This window comes from Carettochelys insculpta, chromosome 17 (assembly GCF_033958435.1).
Source record: "Carettochelys insculpta isolate YL-2023 chromosome 17, ASM3395843v1, whole genome shotgun sequence".
NCBI lineage: Eukaryota > Metazoa > Chordata > Testudines > Carettochelyidae > Carettochelys > Carettochelys insculpta.
The window spans coordinates 3,267,382-3,286,165 of NC_134153.1; the positions used below are offsets into that span (position 1 = coordinate 3,267,382).

The following is an 18,784-nucleotide window of genomic DNA, read 5'->3' on the forward strand; positions in this document are numbered from 1 at the left end:
TTCAGAGCTGCCAGGAAGGAAGCCAATGACTAGGGAATGGACTGAGGCATCTTCCCCTTTCTGGAGCAAGCCTGGCTATACGGCACAGTACACACCCTCCAACTGGGAAATTCTTATTTGTAACCAGAATGTGTTGATGGCCAAGCAAGAGCTGCCTGATAGCCCAAGGCTCACTGAGGGGCTTTTATGAGTTAGAAACCTGCAGCTTTTTGAAGCTCAACAGCTGTTTTAGAGACCACCCCCAGGCTCTGACCACCCCACCCTACATTGCAGGAAGGTTGAACAGGCTTTTTTAAAAAAAAAGCCACAAAAAACACCCTCTGATCCAGTGATTTCTGCCCAACCCAGCTGGAGCTATCACCCAGGCCCGCTGACCCCTCCCAGGCTGCCTGAGAGCCCTGTCTGACACACTCCAGTGCTAGGAGTACCAGGGTTGATTTACAGTCCCATACGCAACTCCAACTCCCCCACCACCAAGCAGAGTTACTACACTGGCCCCATGGGCATCAGGCAAGGGGACTTGCTAGGTTCTTTTGCCTTAGCCAAACCCAGACTTTCCCTCCACTGAAGTTGGACTTTCAAGACTACAGACCAGGGGTTCTCCCTGCACCCCAACTGCACTTCTGCCCCCCAGAAGAGGAAGGGGAACCCCCCCAGAGCAGTCTATTCTCAGCTCATTTCTATTCCAGCTGAAAAAGCTCAAGCCCCACTACTTGAGGCAGTGTGGGGCCAAGCTGAAGCTCAAGGGGCCTGCAACCTGAACTCTGCCACCCCCACCCAGGCCCAAACCCTGGGGTTTTGGGCCCAGGTAGCAGAGCTCCGGCTTCAGCACATCAGGCTGAGCCAGCCCTGGTGATCCCATTCAAGGGGGAAAGAAGGGCAAAGCCTACATTAGGGTCCTGCCCCACTTTGGGAACTAGTCCAAGGAGCAGATGCCCCCGCTGCCCTACAAGTGACCTGTGCTGGTCACAGAGCCAAGGCCAGCAAAGCACCATTTAAAGCTGTGTTGAGAAGGCCCCACTGACTGGCAGGGGCAGAGGGGACCCAAGGCCCAGGAACTACAGGAGACAGTTCTCCATAAAACAAATCAGCATTTGTTTAATAACAAAAACCTCCCAACTATTGTAGAACAATATTCTCGGTATCATCATTGTAATATACAATACAAGGAATGTTCTCAGCAATCTGAGAAGGATACAGGTTTAGCTTTTTTTTTTTTTTTTAAATCTATATAAAGTTAGAGTCTCTGACACAGAAAAAAGTCTCAAGAGTCATTGATGTCCCAACAGCAACAGCTGCAGGGCCAGGGCTGTTGCAGACAGTGCTGGTCCTGGCTCCTATTCCTCCTGCCAGGATCCCAGAAGGCCCTGCACTCAGGCCAGCAGGAAGGCTCCGTACAGAGTCCCATCCTCATCTCCTCTCCACAGCTCTCCCTTCAGAGCACTCCAGTGGAGCCAAGAGCAGGGGACACCAGCCAGACCTCCCTGCATGGGGAGCAGGAGAGAAGCTACTGCTCCTCCACTTGAGGGGTCCTCCAGGGCCCCAGGCCGGTTCTCAGTGGCAGAGGATCCGGTCACTGGCACTCACACAGGCGGCCTGGAACAGAGAAGGGAAAGGGTAAATCACAGGCCCCGGGCAGCTCCCCAACTCCGTCTCATGCCTTCAAGAGAGGCCACTGGGCCTAGTTATGATGCTTCACAGGGACCTGGCTTGAACCACTGGGGCAGCGGCTGGTGCCACTCGCCTCCCTCAGCCAGCCCAGACCGAGCAGAGTACGTTAGACTCAGAGCCTTAAGGATCAATCCCTCTCCCGCACCCAGCCGGCCTTTTGTCTCAGGGAAGCAGCCAGGGGCTAGCTGCACAGGGCCTCCCCCGACCCTGAGAGCCAGACCACTGGACTCTCCCTTTGCAGGGGGCCGTGCCGCAGCCCCCCTCCCGGGCACTGTTCTGGGGAAGTCCGCAGCAGGTTGGTCAGAGCACAGCCCTATTGGTTGGCACAGGAAGTGGGGGGGGGGCGCCAGCAGCTCTGTGGGGCGGGCAAGAGACTCCGGAGCCCAGGGCCGGAGCGGGGTTGGGGAGGAGCAGGCAGGGAGGGGCCCTGGGGCAGGGGACCCCGGAACAGCCAGCACGCAGGAGCGGGGCGCCGCTGTCTCACCTCCGCAGCGCCGCGGGGCTCCCCGTCGGGGCCGCCCCCCAGGGGCTGGCCGCGGGCCGGCGGGTGCTGCAGCTCCAGCTGCAGGTCCCAGATGTAGTCGATGACGTGCTGAAGGATCTCCACCTTGGAGACGCGGCGGTGGCGGGGCAGCGTGGGCACCAGCGCCTGCAGCCGCGAGTAGCAGCCCTTCATGTCGTACAGCAGCGAGGCCGCGGCCGCCGCCTGCTCCGCCTGCTCCAGCAGCGGCAGCCCCCGCGGGGAGCCGCCGCCGGCCCGCGACAGCGACACGCTCTGCTCCGAGAGGCAGCGCACGGCCTCGCCCGCGCCCCCGCCGAGCCGCACTCGCTTCAGGGCGCAGCTGGGTCCGGGGGACGCGGCGGCGCTGGCGACTTTCATGCTGGACGAGGGGGGGAGGGGGCGATGAGACGACGGCGACAGGACCCGGCGAACGCTACTAGCCAGCGTCGGCCCGCGCTGGATACTTATAGCGTGCGGGGCCGTGGGGGCGGAGCCAGGTCCTTTCCCAAGCAGCCAATCCAAGAGAACATTCGGGACGGGGCGTGGCTTCCAGCCTCCCCTCCGCCTCCAGCCCGGTCTGAGACAGTTTTAAAGGGACACCGACAGGCCCAGACAAATGGGTCGGGCTGCAGGTTTCATGGGCGGGGCGAGGGGGTCTCGCAGGTGGCGGCAGCTTTAGGGCATTCTGCTGAGAAGTGGGGGGGGATCAGAGGGCTGTGACAAGCCCTCGGAATAGCTGTTTAATGACCCTTCCGCCCCAGCCCCCCACCGCGTTGACAAACACCTCTCCCCAGGGCAGACACCCAACGGCCCAGCCGGCACGCCCCTGGGGCACGAGACCCCCCCCCCCGCCCCGTGCAACACGCAGCCAATGCTCCTGGGGCGGAGGGGGCACAGCTCTCAAGCCTAAGGCCACGCTGAGTCAGGCCAAACTCCACCAGCCCCGCAGCAGGAGGCCGGGCGCTTGCAAACCAGGCCCGGGGAGGTGGGTGTGTGCTTCGCCGCGCAGCGGGGCCACACCCAGCGGCCGGGGTGCGCGGATTCAGGAACCCCCCCCCCAGCTTCCCTGCCGCACACGGCGCCCGAGGGAGGCCAAGGGAGTTTGCGGGTTGCGCCCGTGCGCTACTTAGGCGGAACTTGCGCGCTTGCAAGAGCTGCGGGGCAAAGCCAGAGCGCCCGGCGTTGGAGCGTGGCAGCTGCGGGCTCGGCTCCCACGGCAGGGTCCTCACAGTGTGCCTTCCCCAGCGCGGGGCAGCCCGCGGGTTGCAGAGGGCCTCGGCGTCTCCCCCTCCGCCGCCGCCTTCCCTGCCCAAACAAGCTGCTCAGACCGCAAGACGCCAGGCCCGTGACGTCACCCATTCATAAAACCCCGAGCGCTGTCAGCCTGGCGCCTGGCGGGCGGTGCCCATGGAGACCACAAACAGGGAGCTGCCGTCGCCCTCCAATCACCTGCAGCCTGAGGGACGGGACGGCCCGCCCCCTCGCTCATTGATCACCGTCCAGCCGGCAGAGCGATCAGCGCCCTCGGCCGCGCGCCGGGCCCGGGGCAGTCCCATGACTGGCTGGGAGGGGGGGAGCTCCCGAGGTCGCACCCCTCAGGCGTGCAGCTCGGTAACTTCCGGCTGGGAGTAGGGGAGGGGCTGGCTGGGGGTGGTTTCTATTATAGGGGCTGGCTTGAAGCGGCTCCCAGTATGTCCTGGGTCTCCAGTGGGGTTAAAGAGCCCCTCCCGCCCCGGTTTTCTAATGCAAATGCATATGTATTTCTTCACATGCAAAATGTAGGAAGGGATCAGGAGCACGGGTCCTTCTTATCTTTTCCATCCAGTTGTGGAATAAATGTTTGCGTGGGCCAAGGCCTGTGTGGGCGTGCACCACCAGGAGAAGTGCAAATTGTAGTGGGCGTGCTCTACGAAGCTGCTGGAGGGCATCTGGATTTCTCCTGAGCCCAACAGCAGTGCACAGGGAGCCCCAGTCAGGAGCCTGGCTGCATCTCCTGTGCTTGGTTCTGCCACTGGTATTTCAACAGCTCTTCCACCGGAGATCTGTGTAGTCAGATGAGGCTGTGGGAAGCTGCAATCATTAGGCCCACTTGACTGATGGGGAAACTGAGGTATGGGGCTGTGTTCAAAATTGGCAGGGCTGGGAACACAACTCTCAGCTCCCAGACTGGTGCACTGTTCAAGATAACTCTTTCCCTCTCATATGTCAGAATCACATTTTATTTGCATCTGATCAACAGCCTAATCTTTATACTATGTCCCTCACTGTAGCATCTGAGCCTCTTGCAGCAGGCCTCAACCAGCCTGTGCCTGGGGACACGTGTTTGCAATGTGGTATCTTGCTTTGAATTTTTTCCACTTTTTTTTTTTTCAAACAGCTACACACATACCTGAGCTGAGCCATGGTAGGTACACATAGGTGGGTCGGAAATGTATGCCTTGCACTTGAAGTAGAAGGGGGTGAGCATGGGGGTGCTCTTTAAGGTCAAAATAATTGTGGAATAATTGTGATTCTCTAATCCAGCCTCCCACTCATCACAGGCCATAGCACCTCCACCACCCGCTTGGGCAATAGGCCCAGAACCTCTGGTTGTGTTTCCAAAGGCTTCAGATCTGGAGTTAAAAATTTGCAAGTTATAGAGACGCCCTCATTTACCCGCTTCCCAGCCCAAGTGCTGCCATCAGCTGCACCCTGAGCATGAATTGAGACCCACCTGAGAGACACCTGGGAAAGATCCTTAGTTCCTGGGGAGTGCATTCGGAATGCTGGGCCAGCCCAAGGAACCTCTGTGTCCTTCACAGATCAGTTTTACCCTTAGCATAAAGAGCCACATGGTATAGGAGGAGCAGAACTGGCAAGCACGGTCTGCATCTTGAAGCTTTAGGGTCTTTAGTGGCCCTGACATAACGGCTGAGACGTGGGTCCCTGAGGGCTTCTGTTTTGATGGTATCTGACTACACTGGGAAGAGCAAATATGCGGGGAAAAAAAAAAAGAAGCCGCTGCTATCAGATTTTCTAGAGTCTTCAGCCAGCGTTCCCTCTGATTTTTTCCCACCCATGTGTGGAATAAATTTTGTTATGTGCACCAAGGCATGTGCACATGGGCACCACCAATGGAAACAAGCGCTGTCGGCTGTGGGCGCTCTGCTACTCAGCTGGGCAGCATCTGAATCTCTGCTGGGTGTCAGCCCAAGTGTGCAGCTTACAGGGAACACAGCTCTGTCTCTGCCATACGCTCCCACTTTTCCACGCGTGCATTTGGGCTTTCCCAAAATCTTGACTGTGCACAAGTCTCGTGTGCTCCCACGTTGGCTGGTCAGACACCAGTGCCCGTCCCATCCGCCTGTGAAACACGCCCAGGAGCAAAACTGGCAAGAGCGGCTCAGTGGCTGTGTTGCAGGATTGGGAGCTTAGTGCAGGAGGTTTGGACCCTCAATTATTTCTATGGACAGAAGCTGTTTCTTGCTGCACATACCTCCCTGGGTTTGTCTTTGCCGGATACATGCAGCATTGCTCAGGCTGTTCCTCCCATACAAGACTCTTTCGTGGGTCCAGGTTTGATGCTATAGATCTACTCTCTGACATCATTTGCGCAGGACGTGGAACAGAAACTTGCGCCGGTTTGGTTTTTGTAGGAGGGGGGTTTTCGTGGGATTTGTTTATTTTGCAGTTGCAGATGACTCAGTAGTTTCATCTCCCTCGACTCCCTGGGTGACCTTTGTGCTAACTTTTCTGCAAGATGCATCAGGAGGAGGAGACAGGAGCCTGCTACCCGAGGCAGAGCCAACTTTAGGCATAGGCATTGCAAAGCACTTCCTAGGGCTCTGACCGCTGCTGGCCATGAGACTGAAATGGAGAGGCTGGCTTCCCAGCTGGCTTGGTCTCTGCCTTGGACAGAAGAACCAGAGCAGGCTCATGACTCACCCTGCATAGCAGTAGCTTGGGGTGCTGGAGTGGGCCCCTGTCAGGGTTACTGCAGCACCTGTCAACATTTCCATGATGGCTCCTCGTTTGCAGAGGTTTACAACTTGGCCGGACTTTGTCTGAATTGAGACTTGGACCTGACTCAACAATGCTAGGAGAGCTCAGCCCAGATCCTTGTCAGCGTGCAAAGCCCTTCATCCCCCGGAGATGTCCTGGAGGAGCTGGAGCGGCCTGTTGGAAAGTCAGCTCCTTTTCCACTGGGGTGGGGCTGGAAACAGTGGCAAGAATAGAATTAACAAGAAGGAAGTTGCCCCACCTAAAGGGCATGCAGAGATGAGCCAGGCTGTAACTGAAGCTGCAGCATGCAGGGTTGGGGCTGCTCCTTCAGCCTCCTAGCAGCCATGCTGTCTGTACCGCAGAAGCTCTTCTTGTCCATCCAGCTGTGATATGCACTTCCCAGGCAGTGTAGAGGGCCTGGGCCACGCCATTCCACTGGCCAGGCTGGGACTCTTCCCTGCTGTGGGCCTGATTCTCCCCACCTGACCCTCAGCCTTTCACCTTAAAGGCTCCACAGGTGGCCTGATAGGTTGAACTTTGAGTGAGGGTCTATGCAGGGGGACAGCTGTGCCTGTGTCCCTCAAGCACCCCACTAGGCTGCTGTTCCCCAGTGTCAATCAGAATAGACACCTCTGGGAAGTCAGGGGAACTGCTGCATGCAGATGTAACTGCCCACAGGCAGTCTCAAACTTGGGACCTCTGGAGCTGAGTGGAGGAGCCACTATGATTTGAGCTCCAGGCCAGCTGGCTCTCAGCTCAGGCTGTAGGGGGACTTGTTCCTTCTCTCTGTAAGTGGTCACTATGTAGGCCAGTGACCCACACCCAGGTGTGTGGGTTACGCAGACCCAGCCTGTGTTTCATCACAGTGCCCCTGAGCTGCCCTGGCAGTTCTCTGCTCGGTGACGTCAGCGTGTGCTGCAACGAGCTGGCTGAATGGCAGAGAGCCGGGGCCTGTCTCGCATCGCCTGGCCAGCTCGGCTGGCACACATGGGCCAACTCACGCTCTGTCTCCCCAAAGAGCTGGGCTTTCCCTGAGGCCCAGGCAGGGTCACTCTGATCAGACAGACAGGCCAGGTGAAGTGGGAGCAAGCAGGACCCTGATCAGCCCCCGAGGGGGAGGCCATGAGATGTGTCCGCCCCCCAGGCTAATAAACATGTTCAGCATGTGCCCGGGCATCTCACACACAGTGCTGATGTGCCATCGGCCACTCCCAGATGTTGCCCACATGTGGCCACGGACGTTCTCACCCATCTGCCACCAATATGACAAGCACTTGGGGGCCGGCCCTTTGCCCCTGCCGTACCCTGCTGGGGGTAGAGCAGGGATCCTGCGTGGGAGCAGAGGAGGGCTCCTGTTCTGCAGCTCCCAGCAGCCCGATGCCGTTCATCCGACAGCCCTGCCCATGCTGGGCTGGTTTCTGAGGTCGCCCAGTGTCTCACAAGAGCAGGGCAATTGTGCGGCTGTTCTCCATTCCCCAGGTGCACAGCCAGCCTGAGCCATAGGAAGAGAACCGGTCGTTTATGCCCAGGGAGCAGAAGCTGAATGAAAGGATGAATGACTGAAAAGCTGGGTCTGACTCCTGCTCTCAGCAGCGTGGATCATCGGAGCCTCTTGCGAGTTCACTTGACCTGCAAAGACAATCTGCCAGGCATGGAGGAGTCAAATGGAAGTCTCCAGCAGAGCAGAGCAGGCAGTGTGGTCTGGTGGTCAGACAAGCGGGCTGGGAGTCAGGATGGCTGCTGTGTCTTCCTCTGCCATTGACTGGCTGCATGGCCTCTGGCAAGTCCATTAACCCCCTGCAGCTCACTTTCCCCCTCTCTCCAAATGGGAGGGGGCTCTCTGCTGCAGAGCTAGTGGATCGGGGGCAGTGCATGCCAAGGGCTTTGAGCAGATTTCTGTTGGCGCACTGCAGTCTGCTTGGCACAGAACAGGACTGCCCAAGAGTTCCCACTTGAAGCATTCCTTATCATACAGCATCCCAACTGGAGCAGGCCAGTACTGGCCCACACGCCTGTCCTGCATACCCTGTACAGACACAGGTCAGCGGTGACAATGGGAGGGAGGTGGCTCCCAGCCTGGTGCAGAGCACAACCCATGCAGAAGTAGCTAAACCTTCCCAAGAGTCAAGGGCAGCTTCCACCCACTGTCCTGCTCCTGCAGGGGCCAAAGCACAGGAGCCTGGAGCCACCAAGCAGATGGTCAGTGAATGCCAGGGACAACCTCCCGGGAGTGACAAGGGTTAGGAAAGCTGCGACACGTCTGTGGAGATGATGACTGGCCGTGCACACCGGCTGCCCCTCCAGGGAGCTGCCACGCCTGGCCTGGGCTAACCGCCCCGCTGCAACATCGCGCCTGTGGTTAAACTGGAGCACAACCACGTGTGGACAAGACCTGAGGGCTGGAGGGCCGGGCTGGGGTGGGCATCGGGACACTTAGGGTTGCTACAGATGCGCCGCGTGGCCATGGGCAGATGATTTCACCTGCCGGTGCCCCTGTTTCCCCGACTGCCGAATGGAGCTGCTGTTCTGTCCCCCACCACCCAGGAGGGGTGTGAGGCTGGAGTCATGCCCGCCTGCGCCATGCAGTCGGACCCGCCAGGGATGGCGCTCCAGAAATGCAGAGCAGAAGCAATCGCGTCAGAACAAAGCTTTCCACCTCCCAGGCAGCGGGAACCCACTGAGCGCCTGCGGGCTGGCCGGGGCCCCTGGCTTGCTCTTCGGAAGCAGCGTCCATAAGGCTCTGCCTGCCAAAAAGAGCCCAACTAGGGGAGGGGGAGAAGCCACCCGCTGCTGCAGCATCTCCCCACTGCATGTGTGTGCACTCGCGCACACACACATTGAGCACATATAGTATTTCAGCCTCTCCCCCGGGCCCCGTCCTGCTCCAATTCCCCCTTGAATGTGTAGCCTGTGAAGCAGATGAACCAGAGCCCAGCTGTGCAGTGGCATTGTTGGCTGCCAGGAAGTATTGATAGCCTCTGCAGCTGAACAAAGCCTGAAGAGGTTAGAATAGGGAGCCCCAGACAGATCGGCTCCAGCCCGGCTCTCTCCCACAATCCCACACTGATCTCCTATTGTTCTCCCGCTGCCCTCCGCAGGCTGAGTGCTGACCTGCACTGGACAGGCTGCCAAGGCAACAGGATGTGATAGTTAAAGGTGTTATCACGGGAAGGTGGAGCCTGGCCACCATCACACCCAAACTCTGGGGCTGGGAAGTGGCTGCTTGCCGTGGGCCTGGGCAGTGCAAGGCTCCTTCCAGTGCTGGCTGAGGGACACACCTGGGGTGGCCCCAGCCTGGCCATTCCCTCCCTGATGCTGGGCAGCCGGGGATTAGAACCCACAGTGGCGCATGCGGGTCCCGCCACCCTGCTGGAATCAGCCTTCCTCGACCAGCCCGCCAGCCCCTCCAGCCATCAAGGCAGCGCTCGGGCTGAGTGTCGCCCATGCTGTGTGTTGGCCAGAGGTCGGAGGGCCAGAAATGCAGTGTCCGGGGAGGGTTGGGAATGCTCCCCTGGGTTGCACCTCCTAACTCCTGACAGCCGACCGTGCTGCCCCCAGCCCGCAGTAACCAGCCATGCACCAGGTCGGGCTCTCGTGTCCACACGGGCTGTAATCGGGGTGCCAGCCCCTAGCCTGCTTCGTGCCTGGCCCCCCCAGTGCTAGCCCAGCACTGCCTCCCATGCATGCATCCCTGAGCTTCAGAGCCACACACGCAGCCCCCCCTTTGCACGCCACATGTTTCACATGCATAAGCGTGCTTTGCCTGTGTTCCCACGCCTTGCACCAGAGACACAGCCATGCCTTGGCGTGGCTTGCTCAGCCTCACCAGCACATTCCCTGTTGCCCCCCGCCCCCCCCGCACACCCTGAGCTCCCAGGTCTGTATGCACATGGTTTGCTGTCAAGGGCTGGGAGCAGCCAGCCCCCTGCCTGCCACCGCCCTCCAGCCAGGCTCTGCTCAGCCAGCCAGAAAACGATTCGAAATGACTCAGCTCAGCAGAGGTCGGCTTGGAAAGGGTCAAAAAGACACTTAAGGGCTAATTACGGAGCGCGCTAAATCCATCTCCCCTGTCTGAGGGTGCAGATTCATCTGGTGGCTGGCAGCCCCCAAAGGTGGGCTGGCTGCAGTCCTCCCAGCTGGCTTTCCCATGGCTTCCTGGCCTGGCTGCGCTGCTAACGCCTTGACAGCTGTGCATGGTGCTGACTCCTCTCCAGGTGTGCCAGTGAATGAGGGGGGCTGTGTCCTCCCCCTGCCACAGGGCCTGTGGGAAAAGCCGCAGCACTCCCAGAGCTGGGTGGGGTGGGGACGAGGGGAGCATTCAGCGGAGCAGCCCCTCCCAAAGTAAGATGGTTTTATTATCTGCTTGTAACTGGTAGGGAAACTGAGGCATAGGGGAGTGCAGTGACTGGCCATCAGGTGAATGAACCTCGGAGCGGTGACGTTCCTGGCTCCCCTCCTAGGACACACTTTGCCTTCCTGCATCCCTCCTGTCGGGTCCATGGGGGGCAGCCGTGGGAAGCAGGGTGGCCGGCAGCTCAGCCAGCCTGGACTGTAGGGAAGTGACCACCCCAGAAGTCGTTACTGGTAGAAACTCGAAAGGGGCCAACCTCAGAGTGTGAAAGGAAAGAACAGCCTTGGCTGTGTTCCCCAGCGGTCCCGCTAATGTTTTCCAGCCATGGGTGGAATAAATTTTGTTATGTGCACCAAGGCACGTGCAGACGTGCATGAGACACACGCTGCCGGCTACTCAGCCAGGTGGCACCTGAATGTCTCCGGCTCACAGGGAATGCTGCACCAGCCCCCCCCCCGCCTGCACCGCTGCCTGGGCCAGCTCAGATGTTTCCAGGCCACCCACTGGACTCCACCTGCGCAGGAACTCGTCAGGAGTCTGGCTCCCCAGGGTCTCCTGGAGGGGTGCCTGGGCATTGACTTGCCCTGTGTCATTTCTCACCTGGGACCAACCTGCGCCAGCTCGGAGGGCTTGGGGATAAGCTGGCTGGCTCTGGCTCCGGCTCCGAGGGGAGAAGAAGCCACATCACAGGCCTGCCCTGCAGCAACTCCCATTGCTAGCCATCCAGGAGCAGGGCTAAGAGGCGACGTGGGCCATGGAGAAGTTGTGTTGGCAAGCAGCTGGAGATGTGGCCGGAGGGTCCCAGAGGCCAGGCCCGGGGCACATTCCACATGGGCCAACACATCAAAAGGATACAATCAAGAAGTGGCTCTACGGTGTTCCTGTCCCCGACCCCTCTCCTCGGCTGGCTGGGCCCAGGCACCTGGCTCGATGTGCCCAGAATTCTTTGTGCCTTTTCTCCAGCCTGGCCACAACCCGCGTGCGCCCCCCCAGGCGGGCAGGGCAGTTCCTCTTGGGCATGTCTCACCAGAGACTGGAAGCAGCTCATGACACAAACCCCAGCTGCTCCTGCCTCCCTGGCAGATATTTCTTAACAGCAACACCCAGCTCCCTGGTGAGAGTGGCACAGCGTGGCCCCTTTCCTCTGCCGCACCCCAGGGATGGAGGGGGCAAAGTTCCCTCTAATCTTTTCCATCCATGAGCAGAATAAATTTTTCTACTTGCATGTGCGGATGTGCACCACCCGGAGAAACACCGACCTAGCTGTGGGCGCTCTGCTAATCAGCTGGGCAGCATTGGCATCTCTCCTGAGTGGCTGCACAAGCACCCGGCTTCCAGGGAACACGGGTGGGGGGGGTGTAGGACCTGCGCACCAGGCGGGCAGGAGCTGCAGAGCTGCAGGGTGCAGGAGAGCCATGGCCAGGCGGGCTGTTGTGAAGCTTCGTCCAGGGACAGCCGGAGTCCCAGCCCCACACCAGCCGGAGCCCAGGCCTTTGGAGGGAGGGAAGGAACAGCTGCCTGCTGTGCCTTACAGCGGCAAGGGAAGCCGGGGCGCCTGCGTGGACGGCCGGAGGAGGCACTGGGGACAGTCGGCCGGGCAGTGCGGCAGGGAGTGGAAGTTTCCCAGGTGGCGTGGGGGAAGCTGAGGTTTCATGAACTGCTTTTCTGTCCATTATGCCTGGCGGTGGGAAAATCAAACAGGTGGTCGGGAGGCCATTGACAATGTGCTCTGGCTGCGGCGTGAAAGGCTCCGGGACGGCTGGGTCCCGGCACAGCAGCTTGGACAGCCTCGGACTGTGTCGGCGCGCAAGACGAATAGCTTCATTACCATGTGAATTCTGGGAAAGGGGAGAGGAGGCCAGTAACACCAGCCCCGGCCATATGGCGCCCGCACAGCACTAAGCTGAGGGTTGCTGGCGGATCACAGCTTCTTTGAGCAGAGCAAAGGTTGCCCAGCAGCCGCGGCTCTCAAAGGCGCTGCAGACTATAGGCTATTGACGTGGGCTTTTCCAAGCAAGGGCTCTGATAAGACCACACAAGGCAGGGCTGTTCCTGCAGCCCGATCCAGCCTCACCGCACCCGTCTGGGGAGATGACCAGGGCTGTGGCTCACAGCTCTGCTGGCTCAGGGCACGGGGCTGCTTTGGGAACGAGAGAGGCGCCCGGGTGAAAACCCAGCAGCTTCAGCAATGCCGCCGTGCTCAAGGGCAGAGCCGCGTCTTCCCGCACACGGCGCCCTGCACCCATGGAGTTACTCCGCCTGCTCCGGGGTTTGCAGAGCCGTCACTCCCGAGTCCTCCCCTGCAGTGTAATTCCTCAGTCCCTGGCTGTGCCGGCGCTGGAAAATCCCCCAGCTCCCTCGCCGTGCTTGGAGCCCCTCTACGCTTCCAGCGCTGCTGGTTGCGCTCAGTCAGAAGCTGCTCCAGCGGCAGAGTCACCCTGCCTGCCCGAGGTCTCCCACCGACCGAGCGCTGGCTGCACTGGAGCTCGGTGGGTAGAACTCTTCACCCAGATCCACCCCCATGCCAGAGAGGTCTGCTGGCGGGAGCGTGCTGGGTGCGTAGGCCGGCCTCGGGGAGCCCCTGGCTCCTGCAGTCCTGCCGATTAGCTGCCCAGCCCTGCGATCGTGGAAGGTGTGGTGCACTCACTGGCCATGTGGCTGAATTTCTGCTGTGTCTGTGTGTCCTGTGCAAACAGCGGCCCGGCCTAAGCGTTGGCCAGGCCCAAGGCAGCACACTGCCGGCACGCCCAGCCAGGGGGAACGTGGGGCCCTTGGGGTGCAAGGCCACCATTGCCTTGCTCGCCTTCCCATAAGGCCAGGCCTGGCCAACAGCAAGCCTTGGGTGTCTGGCCATGGCAGTGACATTGGTGCAGCCAGGGGCTTCCCACTGATGGGCTGGACTCGAGTGGGATCAATGGGCCACTAGCACACTAGGGTGGAGACCAAAGTAATCCTGGGCCTGGAGATTGGAGGCATCCTGGCAGATTCCTGCTGCCTCGCCCTGGGGAGTCAGAGGTGAGGCATGTGAAAGGGTGCGGGGGGGCTGTTGGGGGCGGGATCAGCACCAGGCACAGAGCTGTGGGTGCATCCAGGAAAGGGCCAGCGCTGGTCACCGCTAGAGGTTGTACCTCCCTTGTCGGGCACCCTCGGGACCTGAGTGGTCCCAAACCAGGGGATTTGCCGAATGAGGGGAGGTCAGTCCCTCAGGCTGCCTGGCGGTGGGGGGCCCACTCCAGCTGGGCTCCCCAGTGGGGCTGCTGGGCTCCCCCTGCCTGGCTGGGCTCCCCATCTAGGCAGGGCTCCTGGCAGGGCTTCCGCGTGGGCTGGGCCCCCCACAGTGAGGCTCCCCAACCTGGCTCCTTATCCCAGGGCTGCCCCTGGGGCTCCCCGGGCAGGCAGCCAGTGGGGCTCCCTGCCACCAGTGGAGCTGCGCTCCAGCCCTGCCCAGCTGGAGCCTCTCTGGTCCTGCAGCTTCCACGGGCCTTCTGGGGGAGGGCTGCTGCTGGACAAGAGTTTCCAGCTTCTCATGCGCAGGGGGAGAAGCTCCACCGCTCACCTCCCGTACACCCGCACCAAACAGTTCCCACTGCTGCCAGCGGCTCAGGGGAAAGCAACGGCCCAGCTCACCCTGCCTGCTTCCTCCCCAGGCTCAGCACCAGCCCCCCTCCATAGGGGCCAGAGACAAGGCACCCCGCAGCCGTCTCCCCTCTTGCAGCTGGGGCCGTTCCCTGCAGCCCTGGGCCGACCCCACTGCCTGCTGGCCGCTCGTGCCAGGGGCACGTTGCCCCTTTCGTTAGCTCTGTGTGGCTGTTTCTGAGCCAGCTGGGAGCAGGGGATGCAGAGCTCCTGTGGGGTGCAGTGCTGGGCTGGGAGGGGAGCTGGAGACCTGGGGGCTGGGGCAGGTGTGGGTCGTGGGAACAGGAGCTCCATTTCCCAACTGGGCAGCCCTGGGACTGTTTACACCCAGCAGCTCGCGCAGGGCAAAGGGCCTGGGCGGCAGCGTGGGACCAGAGTCCCGTGGGTGTAACTCCTCCTGCTCTAGCCCTGATGCATTGGGCCCCCAACCTGGAGTCTGATGCCCACCAGTCTATTCTGCTCTCCTCCCCTGCCTGAGTGCCTCCCTCCTGCCCCGTGCTCAGCCAGGGCTGGGAGAAGGGGGAGCATGAGGGGGGAACCAGCTTTGCTGCAGATGGCACTTGATTGTGCTCAGATGTGCAGCTCCTTCACATGCAGATGGCCAGGTTTGTCCCTCTCCCCGGCGCTCTTAGCATGACAAAGCTGGGACTGGGCGGGAGAGCAGCCCAGCGCCTCCCCGGCCGTTTCTCAGGAGGAGATTAGGGCTGGGAATCGGGGGCGGGAAAGGCTGTTTATTGAGCCCCTTTGGCCCAGCAGCGGGTTGCTCCTGATTGATCTCCCTGGCACCCAGGAGAGCAGGGCAGGGCAGACCCGGGCAGGTTGGGTGAGCGCGTGGGCAGATGGGCTCGGAGGCAGCCAGAAACCTGTCTGGCCGAGTCCATCTGGGCTGAGTGAATGTGCCCAGCATCTGTGCGCAGGCCTGCTCCCATCTGACGCTCTGTGCAGCTGGGGTGAGCGGACCGGGACGGCCTCGGCTCTGGCGTGGGGGAGAGTTACGCCAACCACCCAAAAAGCCCAGGCAGGCCCACTAGTCCTCCGCACACACTTCTGGGGCAAGACACGGCGTTGTGTGCACTGAGACGCGGTGACACTCACACACACCCAGGGATGCTGCCGTGTGGCCAGACGGCAACACCCCCAGCTGCATCCACTGCAGAGACTTCCCCAACAAGGACAAAACAAAAAAGCAGCCTGGTATTGGGTGAGCTTTCGTGGGACAGACCCACCTCTGCAGCCCATAGCCAGACCAGAACAGGCTCAGTATGTAAGGCACAGAGAACCAAAAATAGTAATCAAGGTTGACAAATCAGAAAAATTGTAATCAAGGTGGGCAAATCAGAAGAGCAGAGGGGGGGATGTCAAGAGTCAGATAAAACAAAGTATGTAAAAGAGTCCATATAATATAGTATATGGACTAACACAGCTACCTCTCTTGTCACTAGCCAACAAGAACAAAGCTTTGTAGTCATAACCCCCGCCCTGCTGGGAGGTGCCCAGCCAGGGCCTGGCTCTGATGCAATGCTATAATGCCTCTCTACACAGCTGATACCAACACGCCTCAGGCGGAGGACACAGCTGGACGTAGGGCCCAGAAGCACATGGCAGCATGTACCTTTTTGCTATGGCTATGCTGCCCGGCTTTTCAGAAATCACTAAGGTCCATGTTCTAACCGCCAACGTTATCGCTGAAAAACGCGGTCCCCGCTGCAGGAGGCTTCCACAGTGGAGCCCAGTTTCAAAAGCAGAATAAAGATGGGAGGCCTCCCCGGAGGCCAATGAAGTTGGAATTACCTCTGCCCAGCACTGTACACACTGAGTCAGTTTCGACACGGGAAGGAGGGGGCCGGCAAAAGGCGGGCACTTTGGTGGAGTTACTATTCTGACAAAACAAACCAGCAGCCATGGAGCACTTTAAAGACTAACAAAATAATTTATTAGGTGTTAAGATTTCCTGGGACGGACCCACTTCTCCAGATCTATTTCGAGTGAAATGTCCTGTTAGTCCAGAATAGCAAAGCTTTGTGGTGTGGACACAAGGGGTTTTATTCTGGAAAAAGAGGGTTTTCTGAACTAACTAACTAACTAAAACAAAACAAAGCAGCAGAAATGTAGCACTTTAAAGACTAACATAATGATTTATTTGGTGATGAGCTTTTGTGGGACAGACCCACTTCATCAGAGCCATTTGATCAGAAGAAGTGGGTCCGTCTCATGAAAGCTCATCATTGAATAAATCATTTGGTTAGTCTTTAAAGTGCTACATTTCTGCTGCTTTGTTTTGTTGGAGTACAGACTAACAGGGCTGCCTCTCTGTAACTAACCGACTAACTAACTCGCTAACAAACTAACCAGCGCAGACACAATCCTGGTCTCCTAGGACAGATCACTGGAGATTTAGCACCCAAGTGAGCAGATAAGACCTGGGAGGCCTAAGGACACCTGGCTTGTAACTCACGCAGGACTGGACTGGACATACTATAGGTCTGAAGTGGGTCTGCCCAACAAAGCTCATCACCTAATAAATTATTTTGTTAGTCTTTAAGGTGCTCCATGACTGCTGGTTTGTATTGTTACAACACAGACTAACACAGCGACCTCTCTCTTACTATACACACAGGACTTGAGCTGCCTGCCAGCCCAGGCTCTAGCCTGATCTCAGGAGCTCTAGGGTTAGCTGAGATGCCCCCCCTCACAGGCGGCACTCCACCAACCCAGCTAACGCCACCCCGGCAGAGGAAAGCTGCACCTGCAAAGGGTTCACCCATCACTTGACAACAGCCTTCCACAGCCATCCCGAGGCCTCAATCTCATCTCCTACAAGATAAAACAAAGCAGCAGTCCAGTAGCACTTTAAAGACTAACAAAATCATTTATTAGGTGCTGAGCTTTTGTGGGATGGACCCTCCTCAGTCTGCTGGAAAGCGACGCTCTGGAAGCAGGCGAGCTAGGATCTGTGAAAGTGCAAATTTCCAGAGTGATTTGAAGAGAAGACTCTCCCTTGCTATATTATAGCCATTGTTAGAGTGGTGTGGGGGGACACACCCAGACAGCCAGCGAGGTCCAATTTCCACCCCACAGGGCAATGCAATTTGTTAGAACTTGATGGTGCAAAGAAAACCCTCAGCCACTTAGCCAGTAGCATGCCATTCAAGGATGTTACACCGAGGTTGTGTTGTAACAAGAGGCAACGGGACCGCACGAATGCAGTGGCTTTGTTCTTGCTACTGGCGTTAGCTCCTGTAACCGATGTGTTCCTGTTACCAAAAGCTGTAAAATTGTGCAATGTGCATGATGTTCGGACAGAGGCGTGTAAAGTGCCGGCATTGGTGTATACACACACAGTGTGCGTAAATGGTCTGTAATTCTGCAGTGGCGCTGCTGTTGCCTGTAACAAGACCTGTAACTTCTCCCATGAGAAGCAGCATTCCCAACCTGTTGTGTGGTGTGGAAGGGGAAACTGAGGCACACCAGGACACTCATCCCTCGCTGTACGAGCGCAAGTGGTTCCCAGCTTTCTGCTCATGGGCAAAAACTCGTAAGAGGGACACTGAATTGCCATTAAAATACACGCAAACGTCTCTGATTGGTCGCTAGGGCTCCTAACTGGGCAAAGGAGCGACAGCAGGTGATGCTGCTTTAGGAAGGTAAGTGAGGCTTGGGTCTGGGGGTTGGGAGGGTTAAAGGCCGGGGGCAGGTTGGGGCCATGAGTGGGAGGGAGGGTTAAAACCTGGAGGTGGGTTGGGTCTGGGGGGGGCGGCGGACGGATGGGCAGGGAGTGTGTGTGCAGGCTGCTGAAGGTTGGATCCATGGGGCAGGTGTGGGGGTTCAGGGGGTTCAGACTGCCGTGGGTTGGAGCGCGGGGAGGGGGTTAGGCTCGTATTAGCAGGGTGGAGTTCACTCATCCAGTGAACAAAGGTAGGTACATGTGTCCCTCGTTTTAGCCAGTACTTGTAAGTAAAGCACTCCTCTAATGAGGGCTGGGGGTGTTTTGCTCACATGGTCAGGAAACAAGGATCATATACTAGGGGAGACGTTTCCAGTTACATTTCCTGGATAGTGACTAAATTCCAAACGTTTGCCAGATCCTGCAGGGATAAATTCCCTCTTCTGTGCAGCTCTGGGCATGAGCATGTGGGAGAGGCAGGTGTCGTGGTGCAAAAGCAGATCCCGCTCTGAAGAAGTGGGGCTGCCCCAGGAAAGCTCGTCAGCGAATAAATCATTTTGTTAGCCTTTAAAGTGCTACTGGACTGCTGGCTTGTTTTGTTAGCCAGACTAACACGGACACCTCTCTGTTCCTTCTCCAAGCCAGGCACCTGAGTCGCTGGGTAGGGGTAGGGGGAAACGGCTACGCAGCGGAGAATAAAAGTGCCCCAGCCGCTGGCTCTGTCTGTCGCAGGATGAGCCAAAGGCCAGGAGGCAGAGCCGGCAAGCCGAGAGGGCAAAGAACAACTAGGATTAGTGGCTTCGTGGAGCACAGAGGAATATGATGGAACAAGTGGTGCTGAACGTTAGCATCAGCAAGTGCCCCGGATGGAAGCCAATATAATGGGCCGTGTGCTGGGATTCAAGCTGGGATAGTTGTCAGGGCGTGCGGCCCTGCCACTGGCTCCTCTGCGCTGGAGGTCGGAGGTCCACAGCGTGCC

General features: G+C 58.8%; 1 protein-coding gene across 1 annotated transcript; it reads right to left on the reverse strand.

The window, feature by feature from the left end:
• Positions 1–1,071: 1,071 nt before the first annotated feature.
• Positions 1,072–2,623, reverse strand: ID1 (inhibitor of DNA binding 1). Its single transcript, XM_075011718.1, has 2 exons — positions 2,156–2,623; positions 1,072–1,596 (listed from the first exon to the last, which is right to left on the reverse strand). The coding sequence occupies exons 1-2, from the start codon at positions 2,549–2,551 to the stop codon at positions 1,555–1,557; spliced, it is 438 nt and encodes a 145-aa protein (XP_074867819.1). The 5' UTR covers positions 2,552–2,623; the 3' UTR covers positions 1,072–1,554.
• Between the last annotated feature and the right edge of the window lie 16,161 nt (positions 2,624–18,784).

Excerpts from the sequence above, each read along its gene's own strand:
- ID1 (XM_075011718.1), bottom strand. The coding sequence starts at position 2,551 with ATGAAAGTCGCCAGCGCCGCCGCGTCCCCCGGACCCAGCTGCGCCCTG. Across the intron at positions 1,597-2,155 it reads AGCCCCGCGGCGCTGCGGAG|GCCGCCTGTGTGAGTGCCAG; the intron begins GTGAGACAGCGG and ends TCTCTGTTCCAG.